Source organism: Pinus tabuliformis, chromosome 4_2 (assembly GCF_031772625.1).
Source record: "Pinus tabuliformis cultivar Carrire ecotype Pingquan chromosome 4_2, CPIR1, whole genome shotgun sequence".
In the NCBI taxonomy this organism is placed as follows: domain Eukaryota; kingdom Viridiplantae; phylum Streptophyta; class Pinopsida; order Pinales; family Pinaceae; genus Pinus; species Pinus tabuliformis.
Genome location: NC_142304.1, coordinates 949,974,673 through 949,997,580, shown reverse-complemented (window position 1 = coordinate 949,997,580; position 22,908 = coordinate 949,974,673). Strand labels below are relative to the sequence as shown.

The window sequence follows — 22,908 nt, the reverse complement described above, 5'->3', positions numbered from 1 at the left end:
AGGAGGATATAGGATTAGCTGCTTGGACATATGCCCATTCTTGATAGTCATGTTCCCAGCCCGACAACTGATGTAAGCATTAGCAGTGGCCAACGAGGGTCTTCCCAGGATGAGAGGATACCTAGTGAGCTTTGCCTTCGGCTGGAGAACCAAGAAATCCGTAGGGTACTCCCAGGAATCAATGGAGACCATCACATCCTCCATAATCCCTTCAGGGGTCATGATGGAGCAGTCTTCTAGCTGCAGCACTATCATGGTCTTTCTCAAGGAGCCCTGGAGTTTGAGCTTGAGCATGGTGTCCTTTGTCATCACATTAATGGCAAATCCCAGATCAATCAAGGTATGTGGGATCATGGTGCCATTGATGTGGACATCAACTACTGGGCTTCTAAGGTCTAGATATTTCGGACAGATTACCTGCCCCAACATCAGGTTGGATAGTTGTCCTATGACAATGATGGTTGGGGCATCTCTTTTGTCCTTTCCTGGATGTCTGAAGCACTTTTCTTTGATCATCTTATTATATATAAGCACATCCTTTATGGCTTGGAGAAGTGGTATCTTTACACATAAGTGTTTCAATTCTCCTAGAAGATCAGTTTCTTCTGGGGTGGGTTGTGTTGTCATGGATAGTCTCTCAGGAAAAGGTGGAATTGCTTTTGGTTCACTTTCCTCTTTATCTTCGTCAACCTCCTGAGGGGGGGGTTGGCTATCAAGGAGAACCTTCCCAGATCGTAGGTTAATCTCCTAAATCTCCACAGCATAGGTTGGGCATGATGGTTCCCCACTATATACTTGTTGAGTCTGTCTGTTGTTCGAGTTTGAGTTTGGTTGAGCAGGCATTTGGGGTTGCCTTGGTGGAGCAGGAGACAATGGTTGTGGTTGAGTAGGAGGTGGAGGAAAAAGAGTGGGAGGAGAGTTGTATTAGGGCCTCCACCCCTGATGAGATGCATTCCACTGAGGTGGTGGCTAAGCATAGTATTGAAATGCATGAGGGCCCCAAGAAGGTATGGAAGTGGCTTGGTTAGGGTTATAGTATGTCTGAGATGTCACTTGCATTCCTTGGTGGTATGGTCTAGGTCCATGCAGTCTCCTTTGGTTCACGAAATAGAGTGGTTCAGTGGCTCCTCCAGCCCCTTGGCATACAGCTGTAAGTCCGGGCAAGGAAGAGCACTTATTTGTAGAATCAAATTCCTCACAAACTGAACAAACCTCTATAGAGTTCAATGGACATTCGTTCCTGGGATGCCTTCTGGTGCACCTAGGACAAAAAATGGCCAAAGTCCTCTCTACTTCCTCTTGTTTCCTTTTGATATGCATGGTATCCATTTGCATGGCAAGAGTCTGTAGCATCTCACTCTTGAAGTCTTCCAGCATGTCTCCAAGTTCACCTTTCATGGATGAACTGGATGAGGAGGTACTGGCTATGGGTTGACTCCCCCTACCTCTCTTTCTAGCTGCCCTAGAATGGTTTCTAAAAACAGTCTTTATGTCTTCATAAGGTAGTTTGTAGATGTCTCCCCTAGCCAACAGATGGAGGGTGTTAAGAAGGTCTTCCGGAATTACCCTGAGCAGGACCAACTTCAACAATTTGGGGTCAAGTGTGCACCTGGCCCTTTTATAACTGAGCTGGAACCTCTCTTCATAATCTTCCAATGATTCATCACTTCCCATGGTCATTCAGAAGATTTCTTACTTGGTGTCTTTTGACCTACAGTAGTCTCGATATTTGTTGTCGAAGGCTTGTTGCATCTGAGCCCAAGTTGTGATGCTATTGGCAAGTAGCCCCATGTACCAGCGCAATGCTGCATCGTTGAGGGTAGAAGGGAATAGTTTCAGCTTTTTCTTATCTTCTGCATAGTCATAGGTTCGACAGATAACAGCAAACTCAAACAAGAAGGTGTCAGGATCTTCTGTAGTCAATCCATGGAAGTGAGGTAGGGCTGAAGAGCTTATGTTTTTCATTTTAGTGTCCCTATTGGTCTCTCGGATGGGAAAGGTACCCTCTACTCTTTCTCCATTTCCCCTAGCATTTCTATTTTCAGCCATTGTCTTAGGAGGGATGTTTTCTTCTTCTTCTTCCCCTATAGGTTCTTCAAATATCTCTAGTTTTTCACCTAAAGGTTCTTCTTGATCACTGCCACCAAAGACGGGAGAAGGGTGGTTATGTGATGTGGTGGGGGTGTTGGTTATGAAACGCAGAAAGGGAATGACTAATCTACTTTTGCTGAAATAGAAATTGCAGAATTGAAGTGAATGCAAGGAAATGACTAATATACTTTTGCTAGAATGGAAATTGCAGAATTGAAATGAAAGCAGGGAAATGGCTAATCTACTTTTGCTGGAATGGAAATTGCAGAATTGAAATGAATGCAAGCAAATGCAGGAATTGAAAGAAACAACTACTCTACTTTTGCTTAAATAAACTACTTAGCAAGTGTTGCAGTAGGAAATCGAAGAAAAGTACTGATCACACAATACTCTGACGCTTCCTCGGTAATGGCGCCAAAAAGTGGTGAGCACCAGTATTGTAGCAATAATGTTGCAACTCCTAGGCTTCCTACTTTACTTTTATCAACCCGGTAGTTCGTAACAAACTTGGAAGTGACGGTGCTGTATGCACAATTACTAGTTCTTACTGCAGGCTGTCACTTGGTCAGCTAGCGCAAGATCACTAGGAGCTCAAGACAACTTCTATGAATTCCAGAAGAAGCTTTATATGTGATGAAAGAAATGAAATCTTACTCTACAGAGTCTACTCTACTTGCAGAAAGAGAAAGAAGACTGAAATGTGAAGTAAACTTAGCAAACCCTAATTAACCAACTAATCCTACTTTTGCAGAAAGAGAGATGAAAAACCATGAAATGAATTCCATTACCTACTTAGGAAGTAAACATCATCTACTCAAGCTATTTCTACAAGGAAATGAGAAAAAAACATCTTTTGGGATTTTTATGTATTTTTAGGTGAAATTGTCATGCATGTAATTTATTTGTTTGTGAATGTGGCAGTGATTATGTGGTGATGGAGGGTGAATTTCTAGTTTGCAGAGGTGTAGGAAGGTGTGGAGGGGTCCTAGGAGGTCCCAGGTGGCCTTCTGCAAGCTGTCTGTGCAATCGGACTTCAAAAAGACACCTACAGGAAAATCTATAGGAGGTTGCAGGGGATCTATAGGAGGTCTACAGGAGGATGCCGAGAGCTGTTTTTAGAGGTTTTGAAGGTGGGAAAATGGGTGGAAAGGGTAGAGGATGGATAGGAGGATGTGTTAAGGTGTCTAAGGTTCATCAAGGAGGATTAGGGAAGAGAACGATGGTTGGACTTGTTCAAGGAAAGAGAGGGAAGTTCATGAGAAAAGTGTAGAAAATTAAGGCAGATTTGTGAGGGACTTTGGATGACCTGTGGAACATGGATCAAAAAAATATGGTGATGGCTGATTGTTTGACTTATTTTGAGTAGAGATGTACTACAAGAGAACTGAAAATCAAACACTGAGACTAAGCAAGCAAAAAAACTAGCTACACTAAAAAAACATAACTTTTGATCAAGCTAGTCTAAGTTCTGATTTAGGAAAGTAAATGTTGAACAATGCTATATGGAAGGAAAACAAGGGAAAAAATTTATTGCATATATAGAAATCAGCATGATGAAATAGATCTACAGCAAAGAATTAACCTTCTAGCAAGCTGCAACACTAGAAATCCTATGGCAAAGGCAAATCTGTGTTTTTTGTGGTAGCAAGAGGGTCTTGGCCTTAGTTCATGGTCCCAAAATGGAGAAAGGAGGCCAAGGCTTTGTTTATGGCCTTTTTTGTATCTTCTTCTATCACTATTCAAACTGCTAGAGAAAACTAAAATGGAAACAACCTTTTAAATTACCAAAAGTAACCTATTCTTAACTAAAAAAGAAATCTATCTAATAGCAACTCATTCATAAACTGAAACAAAGCATATAAATACAAAACAAGAGGTGCTTGGCTGCTTGGATTGGGCCCTAACCCAAGATCTTCAGCCCTATGAGGTAACTCAGTGCTAGCTCAGAAACAATCTCATCTTCATTATCAAAATAACAGTAAAATTACATGAAACTGTCTACAAAAGTAACCTCAAAGTTGAGCAGAGAAAAGCTACAACAAAAGTGCAAAAATTTGACCAACATCCAACAACTTAATGAGGCCCTAGGCCTCTCTACTTATACAACTGGAGCTCCCAAAAAATCCCTTAAAATCAGGGAGGCTTGGCTCCCAAATCTTGGGATAGACAGCAGTTATCCTTCACTTGCTCGGTTGCCTCTTTGGTGCATTAATGTGGCTGGTTGTGCTCGGATCCTTCTAAAGGAGAATTTGAATTAGGGAGTTATAAATGAGGGGAACACCCGCCTATAAATCCTCTCCCTTGTTTTCTTTTAATATTTGCTGCCAAATGTTCATTAAATCTTTGACTTTGTCTCCAAAATTGACCAAAAATCTACATTAAGCACACATTAGACTTCAAGGCATAATGACCAACCTGACTCACTCTATTAGCATAAATATAATCAAAAACATGCAATAAAATAATTATAATGGTGGATTAAGCTAAGTTATGAGGCAAAATGGACCCATATAATTACCTATTTATGGGGCTCATCACCACCATCGGTAATCTCCTTAATAACATAGAGCCCCAACCAATGTATTCTGAATTTCCCTGGAAATTTATCAAACTCATTATCATACAAGAAAACCAAGTCATTCACCTTAAAGGTGCATAGCTTGATGTGTCGATCATGCCATGTTTTTTCACGCTACTTTTGGACCTGTTGATGAAATACAGCCAAAAATCTATCTTCTTCAAGCTCATCCCACTGCGAGAGCCTCTCTTCAATGGCTCTGCGATCTATCATACTTGTAAGCACTGCCATGCACAAACTAGGCACGATGTATTCCATAGGCATTATGACTTCCACACCATAGACAAGCCTAAAAGATGTTTGTTCTGTTAACTTTTTGCATGTTGTTCGATAAGCCCACAATACTGCAGGTATGCGTAGGTCCCAATAACTTCATTGAGCATTGAAAACCTTGGTCATCACATTGTTAAGCACTTTGTTGAGCATGTTCACTATCTCGTTAGCCTGTGGGTGATAAGGTGTGCTCTTTTGGTGATACACCTAAAATTCCTCTGTTAGTGTGTTGATCGTCTCATTCAGGAAGTGCCTACCACGCTTAGTCATCAAGATCCTTGGACATCCAAATCACATTAGTACATGCTCAAATAGAAAATTCACGGTCGTCATGCCTATGCAATCCTTTACCCACTGCACTTTTGCCCAACGAGTCAAGTACTTTGTCACAGTGATAATGTACCGCACTCCTGTGTTCCCTTGTGGTTGAATGGGTCCTACAAAATCTATTCCCCAATTTTTGAAGGGTTGCAATGTCATTTGTGGATTCAAAGGCATTTCATCCATCCTTGATGGCCTGCCTATTCTTTGACATACATCACATGCCTTGCAGTATGCTTTTGAATCCTAATGAAGGGTTGGCCACCACAACCTGGCAATCAGAATCTTCTACATGGTTGCTTTTCCTACGTAATGTACTACCACGACACCCCCATGAGCATCTGCAAGGAGGCTACTTTGTTAAAACTCAGGTACATACCTTTGCTATATCTCATCAGTCCTCATCATGTATAGATGCCCAACAATGACAGAGAAATCTGCTACGCACACCACTAATTCTTTCTTTTGTTGCATAGAGTATCCTTCTATTGCATTTCTTGTTGTTAAGAAGTGTATTATATCCTCGAAATGACCATCTGTGATGTGCACAGAAAAGAGCTGCACATCAGGTAATCATTCTTGCAAGTTAGTAGGTTCCTCCCTATTTCGATGCGCGATAGATGATCTGGTCCCACATTCAATCGTCCAGGATTCACAACAACTTCAAAATCATATTCTTGGAACAATAAGAGCCATCTACAGATTCACCCCCCCAACACAAGCTTATTGACTAGGTACTTCAGCGTGGAGTGATCTGTGTACATCTTAAAGTGGCCTCCTAGTAGGTAGTGTCGGTACTTCTGGGGCACATACACCATAGCTAGCCCCTCACGTTCAGTGGTAGAGTAGTTCTTTTCTAGTTTTGATAATCTACGTCTTGTGAATGCGATAGGGTGGTCCAAGCCTTCTCCACCATCCTATGTTAGTACTTCCCCCAGTGCTATACATGATGTGGCAACATGTACATGAAACTCTTTCTTCGAGTTCAAGAAGACTAGAATCGGCACAGTAACCATCTTTTCTTTTAATATATCCATGCTTTTCTTACACTCATCGTTCCAACATAATGTGACATCCTTCTTCAATAGTTTCTCCATCGATACAGTGATCTGGGCATAACTTTTGATAAAATTCTTGTAATATTCCATATGTCCCAGAGTACCGCGCATCTGTTTCACATTCCTCAGCACTTCCAAGTTCAGAATCACCGTGATATTCATGGGGTCTACCATCAGCCCTTGTCTGCAAACCACATGCCCCAATAGGTTCCCAAAAGGAACACAAAACAGACACTTCTTGAGGTTGAGCGTGATCTGGTATCTTTGACAGTTATCCAGCATCAAGCGCAAGCTCGCTACATGGCGCTTAACCAGCCCAAATATAGTCTAGACATCAAAATAGACCTCCAGGAACATATGAATATATTCCTTGAATGTTGTGACAACCACGCACGAAAAGATAGCAGACGCATTCTTCAACCCAAACAAAATTACATTGTATTGAAAGCAACCCCATTCAGTCACAAAGGTTGTCTCTCTTCTATCCTCCAGTGTGATTTTGATTTGGTGGTACCCAGAGAACCCATCAGTGAAGGAATATGCTTCCTGGCCACCTACATTTTCCAACACTTCATCCATGAATGGAGTCGGGAAAGGATCATGCACACAAGTGTCATTTAGTTTTCTGAGATCCACGCATATCCTTATCTCATCCTTCTAATTTTTCTCTTGCACCACCATTGGGCTTACAGAATCAGATTCCTCCACAAGCTCAATGATCCCTGCTGCTAGCATTTTGTCCAGCTCTAAGCAGACCTTCTCCTTGTATTTTGTATTTAGGCGGTAAGGCCTCTGCTTAATTGGCTTCGTGTCGGGCTTCAACATGATCTTCATCTCTCCTAGATCTCCAATTATTCCTTTAAAATCTATAAACTTGGTAGGGAATACATCCTGATATTTGCAGAGTAATTCAGTGACCTTATCCATCGTTGCGTCGTCCCAATAGTCTCCAATCTTCACGAATTTGGGTTCTACCTCCGTACCAATGTTCACCTATTTAGTTTTCACCAGCATGGTTATATCAAGGTTCTCAATCTATGGTCCTTGAACCTTCAGTGGCCTTCTTTTTCTGGAATGTTAATCTTCCACGGATCCTCGTCCTCCTCTTCAGTAGTTACATTATAACACTCTAGCGTGCGACTCAGCTAAGTAGCCCATTCAGGTTGAATCAGGTCTAAAGGATCCTATGGTATCCTAAAGATGGTTGCTTTCACCTCTTGTAGCACTTCGTCAATATTATCAAACCCATCCTCAAAACTAAATGTCATCATGAATCCCTGCTACAGGATATCCCATTCACCTATCCCATGATGGAGCTCCATTTCGATATACCAATTCATTGGGATAACATCTAGGGTATGATAGAACATGTGCACCCATTTAGGTTGTGGCTTTTCTCCATAAGCCTGCATCCATTTGGCCAGATGGACGCGTGGATCATTCTGTGCATCGTACTTGTCTATCAATTGCATCTTAGGATTCCCAAATTTTGCTTTCATTATCCTCCTACATTCGCACCAATCATCGAAGCTTCACTTGTGCATACCCCACCATATTGTGGGCGTAGCGTGCAATGCCTAGTCCAAGGCCTGGAAGCATTTCTTTTCTAGCACCTCCATTTCAAATGCATCTAAAAAGTTATCTACCTCATTTAGACCAACATAAATAGGCATATTTCTTACCTCTGATGACACACAGTGCAACGACCGGGTCATCATGTTGCAATTCAGTGTAGTTACTTCATGTAATTGTTTCTGTCAGCATTCAATTTCTTCATTGGATTCTGAGGTGCAAGAACTCTCACGATCCCATGTAATCCGTCCATCCGCGATGGGATTCACCCAGTCCTAGTCTCATGTTGTTATCTTATAGATGCAGTCCAGATCATCATCACTCTCATAATCACGGACCGGTTCCGTATAACACTATCCTTTAGCAAGATACAAGGGTATTATTATGCGCAGTGATTTCTTCTCAAAGATTATCTTTCACTTCTTTAGATTGATTACCGCATTCATATCAATAGCCCAGTCAATTCCCAGGAGTGTAGGGTAGGGATTGCTATCATCTACTCTCTCTATTACTTCAAAATCTCCTAGTGTGCTCGCTCCCTCAATATCCATGGTCACCCCTTGCATCCTCCCCATGGGTATGAACTTCTGTTGATTCACCATCCTTAGCTAAATCAGAGACCATTGCAGCACAGGTCTCCCCATTCGCTCCCAAGTCTACTTTTGTAGGACATTTGCATCTGACCCCAAATCCAAAATGACTTGATCTTCGTATTCTCTGATCTGTGCTATGAGTATCATTTCACGCCCTGTCCTTGTCTTATACTTTCCAATGTTTCATACTATGCGCGGTTCACTTGGCGCGATTCCAATGCATATATTGATGAGTTCTTATAGCACTTTCACGGCCTTACTGTCGCACAGTAACTTCATATAGGCTCCCAGGAAAGTTGTCAGCATAGAGGGGTCCATCTCCAACTCAAGCTTATCCTTGCTTCCTGAGGTAGAGGCCTCAACGAAGCTCTTCTAAGCTTCCATGAATGTTCCATGAACACGCTGCAAGTCGAACTTAGCCTCTTTCATTGGGGCTTTGCGAACCCATGTACTATCATCTAGTTGCTTCCCCTTGTCATCTCCCATCGCAATTCCACTCTAGAGAACTATATTTGCGTTCGGATCTTCCTTACATAGCTCAGACCTCATCATCTGCAAGTTCTAAGTCGGGGGAGGTGATAGCACTCCTTTTTCACGTATCCTGGCTATCAGCGTAGGACAATCTTCTATTTCATCGTCAAACAACGTGCAGTACTTGCATGACGGACGCATTGGATTAGTGAAATCGCGAGCATAGTGCCCTATTCCTTCACAATTGTAGCAAATCAACTTTCCTCGACCTCTACTAGGTCCTCTTCTGCGCCCCTAAAATCCTGTCTGTGCCATCCCTGCATTTTTCTCAAGGGGCTGCATTTTGGCCTAGACCCTGTAGGAGGGAGTTTTATCCATCATCAATTAATAGCTCCTGTAAGTAAGTTCATCATGTGCTACCAACCTACAAAAGATGCAGAAAAACTATTGCCGTTCTTGTACATACTTTTATAACAAGTGGCAGTTATCTGAGGCATGTTTTCCAACTACCTAAAAGATAGCACACCATAAGGCAGGAACTGCGCTAGGTCCTGTTTGAGCTTCCGACCTTAAGGGAATCGATCCTCCTCCTGCAAGGTAATTCGCGAAGACCGGGCAATGGTATTTGTCATGACCCTGACTCTTGCATTTCAAGCACCATACCTCCTCATGTACCTTTGGTAGAACTATCCTGTCCTGCTTCAGACTTTGCATCTCAACGCACATATTCTTCAGCTACACATGGATTCTCTAGAATCGTAGATTAGGATCTTGTATCAGAGTCTCATGTAGTCTCATGGCAATCTCCAAGGCCTCTGCCTGAGTTGTTATATTTTGTTACAACAGTGAACTCCTTAAGTGTGGTAGTAGCGAAGCCACAAATCACTCGTGGTGTTGTCCATCTATCAAGTTCATGTTGGCTTCACAGATCATACATTTCAGCCTCTAATCTAGTTCCCAAGGCATCTCACCTAGTTGCATCGCGATCTCTTTGAATCCCACAATCAACTGTGCCTCAGATTTAGGCCTACTAAATTCCCTATTTAGTGCTGCTTGGATGTCCGCTACTCTAGCATTCGAGTTATCATTGGAGTACTTAATGTAGCAAGTTAGCATGTGATCTTGCAAGGTTCTAACTAGTGTCGCTTTCTTTATATGATCATCTGTAACACCTTGAGCTTCCCATACATCCCTCCCAATGAACTAGAATTAATCTGGGTCCTCATTTCCCAAGGCTTTGAACAAAGGCAACTTGACTATATTCACCATACTGAATCGTGGTGGAGGTGGAGGTGGTATGGGTGAAGTTGGAGGTGATGGAGATGAAGTCGGAGGTGGTGTGGGTGGAGGTGGTATTCGCGAGAATCCTTGTCTTATCAATTGAATAACACTTCACAGAGAGACCTTCTCTATCCCTTCTTTGTCCCTTCACGGAGGTGAAATTAAGGGCCTATGCTCTGGACCCTTATTTCCTTTGTTTCTGTAAAATTTTCCACTTCGCGTAGTCTTGAACATCAAGGTAGCTGCATAACCCATTTTTCGTACAACAGCATTTTAATCCAAGTATTCAAAGATTTTACGTACTTAACTCATGGGCCATTGAAAAAGCATCACTCCGCCTTGCTATAGCTGACTAAGGTGTTGACCGTGAACTCAATAACAAATCCTCCTATGATGCAATCAAGCCAATGATATATAGCGTGTGCGATCTTATCCTTTGATGATTCCAACCTTCGCACTAGTTCTGGGGTGTACACAATAGGACCGTCAAGTTTCCATCTTCCTTGGCTATCTGCTAGCTTCGCGATCCAATTGTATAGCTGACTAAGAAAGGAGGTGAAAAATATTTCATGGATCTCTATATATAGGTATCAGTCCAACCACTGTTCTTTTGACAGTCGCAAGTTTATGTTTTCTTGTGCCACAAACTCATGAATCCTTCTATCCAACCAGCCTTATATTTCTTTCTTAGCTAGATTCTAGTGATACGACATTGCACATCTTTTATGCAGATTCTGGTCCCAGCAACAGAACCATTTGTTGGCTTGAGGGGGCCTAACCCAAGTTTAGCATTAGTTAGTCAAACAAATCCCTACACTATTGGCCCTGTCGGCATCAGCCCGTGGAGCGCAGACTGAAGACTCACCCGAAGCAGTATGGGGGATGGTAGAACCAAGTTTCCACATCCTTGAGATGATTGTGATGTCAGTTTATTCCGACTATGCCTGCCTCCACACAAGTCACTTAGCCTTTGTTCTGCCCCTCAGTACCTTCGCAAAAAGCTACAATTGGCTTTCACGAAACCCTAACCTATGGCTCAGGGACTTTTGCGCTGCTAGGGCAACAAACTGAGATATCTCCCAAATTAGGCTATGTGTTTTAATTATCTTATTAACCGATCTTAGTTAGCTTCACATAAGTAGTTGTTCTTACTTGCATTCACTTAACCAACACATTTACATGTGTTCACACATCATATAAGCATTATGAGTGAAATTCATACCCAACATAACAAGATGCATAGACAGGAAAGAAAGACACTGAAATTGTAGAATAATTCTCTTGATTGATAATTCTAGACAATTACACACTCGACCCTCCCTGCGCACTCAGCTGTGGACTTCTAGGCCTCTGCACACTCAGCTGCAGAGCCTCTACCTACACTATGACCAGAACTTAGACTTCTACTTCAGATCTATCTCTCATACAACATATCTTCATTCTTCTTGATTTCTTCCTTCCTTGATTCTAACTACTTAGAGCTTAGCTCTATTTATACAATCCCATGGTCCGCAGACCATGGGTAGATCTTTTACAACTGACATTACATTTCTAAAATAAGGGCAGACAACCCTATGACTCCTTAACACCTATGTGCTCCGCCACCAGGAAATGCGGAGTCTTTACACTTGGATTACAAAATTTGACCAAAATATGGGCTTTTAGCCCCAGAACTACCCTTGGTGGGTCCCGCGCCCGATAGGAACTATAGTCTACAATTTTTCTTGTCATCTTGAATTATATTCTTCCTGCAAGTGTACCATGTTAGACAAGCCAAATAGACACCAAAATCGAATACATACCTTTGTGATGTTCAAGGGAGGCTTATCTCATATGCAATATTAGTCCACATTAGCATACACATGTATAATCATAAAGATATACGTGTAATAATATAACATAAAAACAACATCATGCATGATCATACCAACTCTATACCCTGATCCCATGCATGAAAACCATAACCTTGATAATGTTAGACTTACCCAAAGAGAGTGAAACCATGCTCTCACACCATCCTATGGTATCATATATGACCCAAAAAGAGTGCAACCCACTCTAATACCACCCTGTAACATCTCATCCTCTCACACCTACCCACTTTCATCAAATTATCTAGGGTAAGCATGAGATGAGGGGTTACTACACTATGAATCAATCTCGTACATGACTTGAAGGAAATGGAGTCGACACAAAAAGACCTTACAGACTTCTCTTAGGTGCCACAAGACCTCCAGGAGTAACCCAAACCCTATAGGTGTCCAATCCCTAAGAAAACTCACCTTTTCCCTGCCTTTGAGTCCTAGTCACTCCCTTTCCGAGGACTCCATCTGACTATGGGTTCCCAGTCGCTCCCATATGCCTGCATGGGTGCGAATGTGGAATTTTTTTGCCCATGTTGTGGCAGTGTCTCTGACAATTAAGGATACTTTCCAAGGTTGGGGCTAAGCCTCTACCCAGAAATCCAGGAAACTTCGAGAACTAACAAAACAAATTAAGACAATGCTTGTAAACCAAAACTAGAACCTAGACTTTAACTGACCATCCCCAATTGGGACTGACATTCTGTCAAACACTTGGTAGATATGCCACTTACAGGTCATGAATGCAATTTTGAACATAAGGGACCAAATGATTTTTTTAGGTTTAACAAGAAGGGTCTCTACCTTCTCACATTATCTATCATAACATCAATTAGGTCTTGCATTCATTATTTATTCAGTTATAATTGAAAACATGAAAAGAGCCATGACTGAGATATTTCATAAAATCATGCTTATAACCAGCATATAACGAGATAAATAACCATAAGAGAACAACCATTAAAGCCACATAATAGCCAATAAATTTCCTTACCAAAAGAAAGATAATTAGCTTTTATTAACCATAGGAAATTACCAACCAAGTTCAGGAATTCCACATTCCACCTGACCATAGATTGGTTGAACCATATGTTTCTTCCAACCAATCACCCCTGTGCCATATTCTAAGCATGAATGTGGGATCTCATGGGATAAACTTGTTAAACACATACGTGACAAGAGCAGAACATGAATGATAAACATGAGAGTGTATCTATTATTAACAAATGATATACGTTTATATTACATTCATATGACCTTTGGTTTTGTATTCCAAGGTCTCTTGGACTTCCTTAGACTATTAATCTTCCACACAAACCCTTAGAGGATTATGTGTCCGACATTCCCCCCCTTAATCCAAAGGGTTATGTATGAGTCCAAGAAGAGAGCTATAATACAAAATGTGCAAAAAATGCATGGCGGCACTAGGAAAAATGTTCTCTATGAAATGTTGGTATAAGGGAGGTGGTTTAAGGATGACCACCAACACTAGAATTCTTAGTGCAGTTCCCAGAACTCTTCCAATTTTATCATGAAGCTCAGGTCTTCTGCTAGAGGAAGTTCTCACCAATAAACAGAGGTCTCACCCAGCATAAAAGGGAGAACCTCAACCTGAAATGGGAGGTATCAACCTATGATGGTTTAAGGATTACCACTAACTCTGGAATGGTTAATGGAATTCCTAGAACTCTTCCAAAAATGGCAAGAAGTTAAAGTCTTTTGTTAGAGGAAGTGTCCTCAATTATTTGAAGAGGCATCACCAACTGAAGGCATGCTCAGGGTCATCTTTCTCTCTGGTTACAACCTTGAATCTAGTATGGCAAGTTGTGGCTCAGGCTCGCTTGATGTGACTTTGAAGCTTATAGATGACCATCATTTCCCCCCTTGTCAAATACAAGGTGAGATGATGGGGAAAACTCAACTGCAAGACTGTTCAATACTATGGAACAAGTTCGGACATATGACTGAAATATCTTCTTGGCTGTTGATTCCCATTGTCGAGAAGCGATCTATCCAAGATGAATCTTTGTTCTTGCAAGAGGTTTGCTTCTGAAGCATCTGTTTGCAGAATGACTGATTTTATGACAGTGCTTACATGGATTAAGATCAAAATATTGATCTTCAATGTGGCCAACTCAATCACAGTGTTGGCATTTCACAATCTATTGTTGTTATTGTGGAAGAGGGGAAAATCTAAAACAGCTAAAGGTGAATTGTCATGAAGGAATCCAACACTCTGAAACTTAATGGGCGTTGAGTAATCTGGAATACGAAAGGAAACCTCCTTATCATATCCAAGACTTGTTTTGTTCTTGTTGTGGACAAGCTCCTCCCAAGGTCTGATGATGGGCTTGGGAAGTGCAAATTGAACTTTTGCATCTGCATGTACAACTACTGCTTCATTGGGTACTAAATTTGAATGAACTTCAACAATATTGACTTTCTATTGATGGGTGGTTGTCTCTTGATGTTCTGAACAAAAATAGGTTCAGAATGATGCCTATTTTGATGTAGCTCTTTTTTTTGTAGCTATGATTCAAGCTAAAAAAAATTAATTTTGTCTTGTACATTTTGCAAGCAGGTTTGAGTCTTAAAAAGAGTTTCCTCACTGACTTTTACCATCCCATCAACAGTGGAATAGAATAGACTATTCAATAACTATAATGCATCATCAATTTGCTCCATTTCATGACAATGTTGCATAGATATCTCACACAATGCCAAATAGCCACACTTTTAAAGAACATAAAAATCCCCCAATGCTTATTGAACTTTGTCATTCCCAAAAATCTTCCATCATATTCACTTTCAAAGTAGAAATGATGGCTATCAAAACTTCAACAACTATCACACCATGTCATGGACAGGACTTGAATGCTCATATATATAAATTCTTTGACTAGGGTACGAACCAATATTCTCTGAACTTGCCACTTTCTTCAAAGAAAACAATCTGCTCTCAATACTCATATAAATGGGACAATCATTGGAGATCTAGGCCTTCATGAAACTTCTGACTACTTTTGGAATAGTAGCTTTGAGATGGCATATAATGCAGCATGTGCTCTTATTGAGAAAAGCAACTTTGTAGAAGCTCAAGAGCTCCTACTTCTTGCACGCAGGATAGGGAAAGAGATGTTGATAGAAGAGGAATATACTGAGGAGGAAATAGAGAATGAACTAGCTCCCATTTCTGTTCATCTTTCATATGTGCAACAAGCTTTAGGGAATGACGGGGATGCAATGACAGCCTATAACAATATTCTAAAACAGAAGCTAGCTGATGCCCCATCAATTGCAGTTGCAACAAATAATATCATCGCACTGAGGGGTGCCAAGGATGTTTTTGATGGATTAAAGAAGTTTGACAAATTAACTGAAAAGAGTGGTGAAGTTCAAGGATTACAACTTGCTGATAGCCTTGAGTATAAGCTTTCTGCTAGACAAAATGAAGCAATTTACTATAATCTTGCACTGCTGATACTAAATGCAAACAAGTTAGATTAGGCTTAGGAACTTGTATTGATCCTTATAAACATGTTCCCAAATAGCGTGACACTGACTTTACTTCAATATCATTGTTAATCAAAGAAAACAAATCTAATCAAGAAGAAAAAAATTTAGGAAAAATTACTGAAAAGTATCCAATGAAATCAACATTGGCTCTTCTTTTACGTGTCCAAGTTGTCGCAGCTGTGAGTCATTATCAGGTTTCTATCAAATCTTTGGAATGCATAACTAAAATAAAACACCGACCTGGAACTGTTGCTACATTAGTATATTTAAAAGAGAAGGAAAGTGATATTGATGGGGCAGAGGCTGTCTTTGACGCTGCTATAGAGTGGTGGAGCACAATGCTATTGGGACTCAAATGCATGGGCATGAAGATATGTGGATTCAAACTCAATAGTTGTAAAACATTTTGTCATTACTATCTGCCATTATTATAATACCCATCTCTCTTATCAAAGAACAACTTGTTGCTGACCTTTTGAACTACAATGTCCCATGAATAGAAATACCATGGAGAACACATCAGTGTAGCCAGGATTGTTTCTGTAGAAAATACAGTGGCCTTATCCTCACTTGCTAGTCACCAGATAATAGGATCATCAGTAGTGGTTACGTTGAATAAGTTCTGGTTCTTGAAATTCTCTAGGCGCTTCTCACTCTTCAATTCACTGCTCCCATACGCATACCTCCCCTCCACTCTGCTTCCTGAAATCGCCAGTCATTACCTTCTCGGGGCTCTTTTAACGTTGTGTGTTGTGTACTACACTACTTCCTCTTCCTCGCGACATCACACTATGGTAATACTCCTCCTCCCATTGGTAATACCCCTCCTCTCATACGTTGAAAATATGAGAGATGGCTCCAAAATGACACTCTGATGCTTTCCACAATAGGGAATGCTTTCGGCTGGAGACAAATCACCATACAATGCAAATTTTGCAGCTCATCACAATAAATAAAATTTTGGCCATGTGCTTCATAAGATCTTAACCCCACATGAAACCCTAACTGAGCTGCCCAAAATCGTGCAATTCAATGCTCAATCCACAAAATGCAAGGCCATAGAATAATGTAGTGAACACATAGAGAATTAGGTAAAAAAATAGCTAGGTAGGTCTGACCAGCTTGGAAATGATGCGACAGGAAAGACTGGCATGGAGGAAGAGTAATAGACACATAGTGCTGTGAGAGAGAATAAGGAGGAACGATTCTGCAGGGGCTGGTAGAGCTGCAACAATAGAACATAAGAAAAGGAGTTACGATTGAACAATAAATACCTTTGGCAGAGTGCTCAGGTGCAGAGTCCAGGGAGGCAGGAGTGCGGGTGCATTTTTTCTATTTGAGATAGTGGATAGAGAACCCAACACAAATCTAGCTGAGAGAGGTCAGCTGGACAGTGTGCAGCATGAAATAGGTATGCACACAATAATGACAGTTCTATCCGCAGGAATGCAGAACTGACATGTACAGAGAGGCCACAACCAGTGGCTCAAATTTGAGCAGGGTAGAAATTTTCTTGCAGCTCTGATACCATGTTAAACACATACATGACAGCAACAACAGATGAATGATAAACATGAGAGTGTATCTATTATTAACAAATGATATACATTTATAGTACATTCATATGATCTTTGGTTTCGTATTCCAAGGTATCTTGGGCTTCCTTAGACTATTCAGCTTCCACACCAACCCTTAGAGGATTAGGTGTCTAACAAAACTAATCCAAGACAACCAAGGGAATCTATAGGTTAAACCACCTACACCCTCTCCATACCAACATCACACCTAAACTGGTGTCGAGATCACAAAACTGAACCGAGCTTGGATGCCTTAAAATTTATTCACCATCCTTAAGGAATATTCCTATGTCCACCCTCAAGCCTTACCATGTATCCCACCATTACCAATCAAGGGATTCCTAGGCTTTTGGGAATTTTCTTGAGACCACCTCACCCTGAATTCCAAAACCATTTGACAATCCAAACCTCAAACCAAGAGAAATCCCATCACACCACGCTATCCATAAATGGCAAGTCTAGGCTAAAATCCATAGTCAAATCCCATCAAAATCCATGCTAATGACAACAAGAGCACCAAATACCAACATGCACATACCATGCATGTCAAAACTAGATATGAAATCACACATGAAATATGTTACCTGCAAGTATTTTCATTGAAGCTGCTTCATCATTCCCTTCCTTTTCTTTCCTTTTCCTTCTTTTATTTTCCTTTCCTTTCCTTCATTTTCCTTTCATTTCCTTTCTTTCTTACTTTCTTTATCCTCTTGGTTCTCTTCTCCTCTCTGAATCTCATTCCAAAACTGAACTAGAGAAAGCCACCAACTAAAGCTTTGAGGTTGTTTTATTGACGAGGCTTCTAATTTCTCTAATTTTCCATTATTTTCCTTCATTTTCCTCCTCATGTGAAACATGCGAAAAATACGTTTTTTCCTTTCCAAAGCCTTAACCATTGCCTTTGTTAATTTCCCCTTAACCATCAAACACAACAAGTGATGCCCACTAGGATATTTTTCCCAACATTCAACTTGGAATAAGTGTCCCTTACCCATGGTCTTATTTTACATTTATTAACTTATATTACATGAACTCTTAACTCGGGGTTGTTACACTTCTGAATTGTGTTACAGTGGGGCTAAAAGGCTTATTTGTTATTGAGAAACAATGGAAAACCCTAAATACCCAAAAACCTAATCCTAGGAAATGAAGTGCCAAATATTAGAGAGACTTTGAGGCCTAAAATCGGCCTCCTAAGGAAATTTATAAAATAATAGTGGAAATAATAATGATCCAGGTGGATGTTGGTGGCCACCCACCTATCCCATTTGGACCCCCATAACTGTCTCTTTCAGTTTTTCAGTTTCCTTAATTATGGTGCAGTTTACTATTTTTAGCAGTTTTTCGGGTCCTAAACTTCCGGAGCCGTTTTGAGGCCCTAAACGACGTCTTTTGGGAAATATATCTCTACAAATTTTTAGGTAAAAGATCATCTATTCTGTCGTATTCCTTGGAGAGATCTTTCCAATGGGATATCATGCACGTCAAACAGAGATCATATGCCAAAGTTACGACCCCGGGAAGTTGATGTACCAATTTACCCAAACAGGGCCCATAGTTTGGCGTTTCATCTTCTAGGGTTAGGTTTTGGAATGTTAAGGGTTTTCCATTGTTTCTCAATAATAAATAGGCCTTCGAGCCTCATTGTAAAAACAGTTCGAAACAATTCAGAGGCATGTAGCCGACACATCTCTTCTCAGAGATAAGCTACCATCGCCCTAGCTGGGTTATTTCTATTTGTAAGCATATTTCAGTATTCTCCATTAATGAAATGAAGTATTATTTCCGCTGCATCTCTGTTTTTATGGTTATCGCATCTCTGTATTTATGGTTATCTCTGTAATCTATTGCGTTCCTACTTAAATCTGGATCAGTACGATAAGATTACAACATCAAATTTTAGAAGGAAAAAAGGAAAAAAAATTTTTTTCAACTCATATTTTCAACCTCTCTCCTTGTGTTTTTACTCAAATTTTTAGCAGGATAAATCACTGGATGCAGAACCTAATTCCTCAACTAAGGAGTACCCATGTTGCATACTTTTGATGGACCCTCCTACATGAAAAATGAGAAATACTTGAAAAAATGTGATTGCAATCAAGTTTTTTCATGTATTTCTCATTCTTCGTATAGTAGGGACCCTCGAAAGTATGAAACATGGGTACTCCTTGGATTATAAGTTAAATTATGCATCCAGTGATCTTGCTTGAAATTTGAGTAAACCCATAAGGAGCTAAGTTCAAAAAGTAGTTTTGTTTATATTTTTAATTTTTAATATTTTTACATTTTTAGTCCAAAAATGGTGAATCATCCCTCTTGGTTGAGATCATCATCTTGAATCCTATTGCTTCTTAAAAAGTTGGTTTTGGTTGTACATTTTTATTTTTAGGACCATTTTAGACCTCAAAATCTCTCTAATTAGCATATGGGCCCCGTTGGTTTAAATTGGTGCATAAGCTTCCCAGGGTTGCAACTTTTCCATATGATCTTTCTTTGACACATACGATATCCTATTAGAAATATATATTTGAGGAATACAACTTTCAATTGAAAACCTCTAACGTAGGCCATTGGTTTGCCATTTTTCCATAAAAAAAAATATTTTCAGGCATCAAAATGGATTTAGAAGTTTAGGAACTAGAAAACTGCCAAAAATAGTAAACTATGCTACAATTAGGGAAACTGAAAGAAGAAATAGTGAGGATCCAAATGGAATAGGTGGGTGGCAACCAATATCAACATGGATCAGCCCTCCCCCCTTAGTAAGCAATGTTACACATTGCGTTGAGTGCCTCTGTGAGATGGGAAAATTTATGCTAAACTTGGTCCCTGGTGAGCCACTTCCCTTTGTGGAGTTTGCCAGCTCTAAAAACTAGATAAAGTCAGATATTGTGCTAGCGAGTGTTCTTGATCTGCATGGATGACTATCTCCTTCCCTAGAATTTAGTGTTTCCATTGTCGATAAGCCTACACGATAGAATACATCTCTTTATCATACGAGGGGTATTTCTAAATTGTATCGGAAAAGGTTTCACTGTGATAGGCCACTAGATACCCTTACTGGGTGATATATGCACCAATAGCATACTCAAGGGTGTATGTCTCAATTCCAAATTTCTGTTGCAAGTAATGAATGTTGAGTACAGGTTCAAAGAATAGGCGGTGCTTGAGCTCAACAAACACCTCTTGTTGGGACTCAGACCAGAAAAACTTTGTTTTCCCTCTACCCTTGTTAATCTATCTTAAAGACCAAGTGATATGGGAGAATCCAAAGAAGAAGCTTTGATAAAAATATGGCAAGGCCCATAAATCTATGAAGCTTTGTTACAGTGGTTTGGACTGGCTAATCCTTAATCACTTGGATCTTAGCTAGCTCCACATGCACACCTTGGTCATCTATGATGTAACTGATATAATGGACGTGGTTCATGCCAAAGGTGCATTTATCGAGGTTGGAACATAGTTTATGCTGCCACATGGTTTGAAGGACATATCGAATGTGTTTCAAGTGCTCTTTCTAACTCTTAATGAAGACAGAATGTCATCCAGATATACAACCATGAATAAGCTGGTGAAGGGTCGTAAGATGTCATCCATCTGTTGAGAAATCCAAAGAGGTGGCAGTCAAACGATTTCTCTTATTATGACACTAGCTTGTAATGTTTTCATTATTAGTATTAAATATTTTAATTACCTTTTCTTATCATCGATATTAATGCCAAGAAACAAATAGAAGAGAACACAAAATCTAGGCACACTACCGAGGAAAAACAAATCATAATTATTCCTTCAGTAGATTCAAGATGAGATGACGAAGACCCTTACAAATTACACTCAAGACTACCTCCATCAAGTCATGCTTCTTTCACTCTCTTTTCATACTGGGGTTCATATTACTGTGTTAGCACTGAATACTTGGTACACCGAAACATCATGACTGCAATACCACTACGATCTTCTTACCTTGAAACCTTCTCACTCTTATTTCAAAAAACCTTCCTTACTGGGATGGGATCGAACCCTCATTACTGTAGTGGCACTAAACCCTCATCGATTTTTTTGGCTGAGATAGTAATAGCACCGAGACTATGGCACTAAAATTTGTAGTAGCACTAAGCCTGATCCGAAAATAACTCACTGTATGTGTGCCCAGAGTGCATCTGTGGTGTGTGAACTTACTTAGAGATTATATGAGCCTTTTTCCTAAAATGATTCCCAAACATATGTCTCTGAAATCTGAACTATTCTATGGTGAGGTTAATGTGAATACCTTATGCATGTATATATAGTTGTTGTTGAATATAAATGAATCGACATGAGTATTTTGAATGGTTTTGTCTTCATATACTGAGGCTGACTTGATGATGATCTATTTGAAGCTGACTTGGAGGAGACTTGATGGAGGAGTCTTTGACTAATAAAAAAATTGAATTTGACCGAAATAAATAATACTAAAGCCTACAAATGAGTCTTTACCTATAAAAATTGACCTATGCATGAAACCTATGCTTTAACAAGTCAATGAAATTAATAATAAAATTCCTTTTTGGTTTTATTTTGAAAATTATTACATTTTGACCCAAGTACAATTTATGAAGATTGAACTAGTTACATTCTTCAACCTCCCCATTAACTAGGTGTTGGAAATAATACTGAGAGGGGGGGGGTGAATCAATATTATCACATTAATAAAACTTTTTCATTTCCATAATCAGATTCATATATGCTACTTCCACAGCTTCTTATGATTCAGTTAGTTGAGTGTATTAGAACATTATCAATCATATTAACAGTAAACTGGTGCAGTAAAATAGAACAGATCATCACACATAAGTCACACACATGAACACCATGATATAAGGTGGAAACCCAATGTGGGAGAAAACCACCTGCTGCAAGTCATCTCAATCTTCTTTTTAATAAGAGAATCCTTTTACAATATTTGTACTCGTGCAGTCTTATACCAGTACGGGAGCTACAACCCCCTTTGCTCTTGTACTAGCCGATCCATTTACTAGTACGCAGGCTGCTACCTGCTACAATGCTCCAAAGATTTCCCTTAGCTCTTGTACTAGCTTAGATACTAGTATGTAGGTGCTGACCTACAATCTTCTCTCCTCCAGGTACCACGTTTCATCAATTTTCAGACTGGATACACTGAAGCACAACACATAATCTGAAAGGCCACATTTCATCCAATTTTCATACTGGACCCAACAACAACATTGAAGCTCATAATCAAACAACCTTTTGAATCAGATCAATACATATACAATGAGAGTTATCAACTAGATCTAGTCCACCAGATCATATAAGGATAAGTCATTATGAACCTGATCCATTCATCCATCAATGTATAAACATTTAATCAATCACTTCTCAGACTGCTATTATCAGAACATAATACCAGAAACCAGATGTCACTTCAAAACCCATAACACAACAATAATAAACAGGGGCAGCTAAATAGATTTCATGAAAAGTCTGCAGCTTCACCCATAGACCACCTGCGTACATCCGCACTGTTTCCAACTGCTTTCCTGCATACCCCCGCACTATGTCTCACGGACTTCCTGTGCACCTCTGCTCTGTGTCCAATGGAATGCATGCGCCCCTCCGCATCTTTTGCAATTTTGGGCCTGCGAACCTCCGCACCCACAGTGCTTCTGGGCTTGCGTACCTACGCACTTTTCTTTCACTGTACTTGCGGTCCTG

At 40.1% G+C, this 22,908-nt stretch overlaps 1 protein-coding gene across 1 annotated transcript; it reads left to right on the top strand.

The window, feature by feature from the left end:
- The first annotated feature begins 15,142 nt into the window (after window positions 1-15,142).
- Window positions 15,143-15,607, top strand: LOC149172804 (uncharacterized). The gene has a single exon (XM_089426471.1). The coding sequence runs from the start codon at window positions 15,143-15,145 to the stop codon at window positions 15,605-15,607; it is 465 nt and encodes a 154-aa protein (XP_089282597.1).
- The last annotated feature ends 7,301 nt before the right edge of the window (window positions 15,608-22,908 follow it).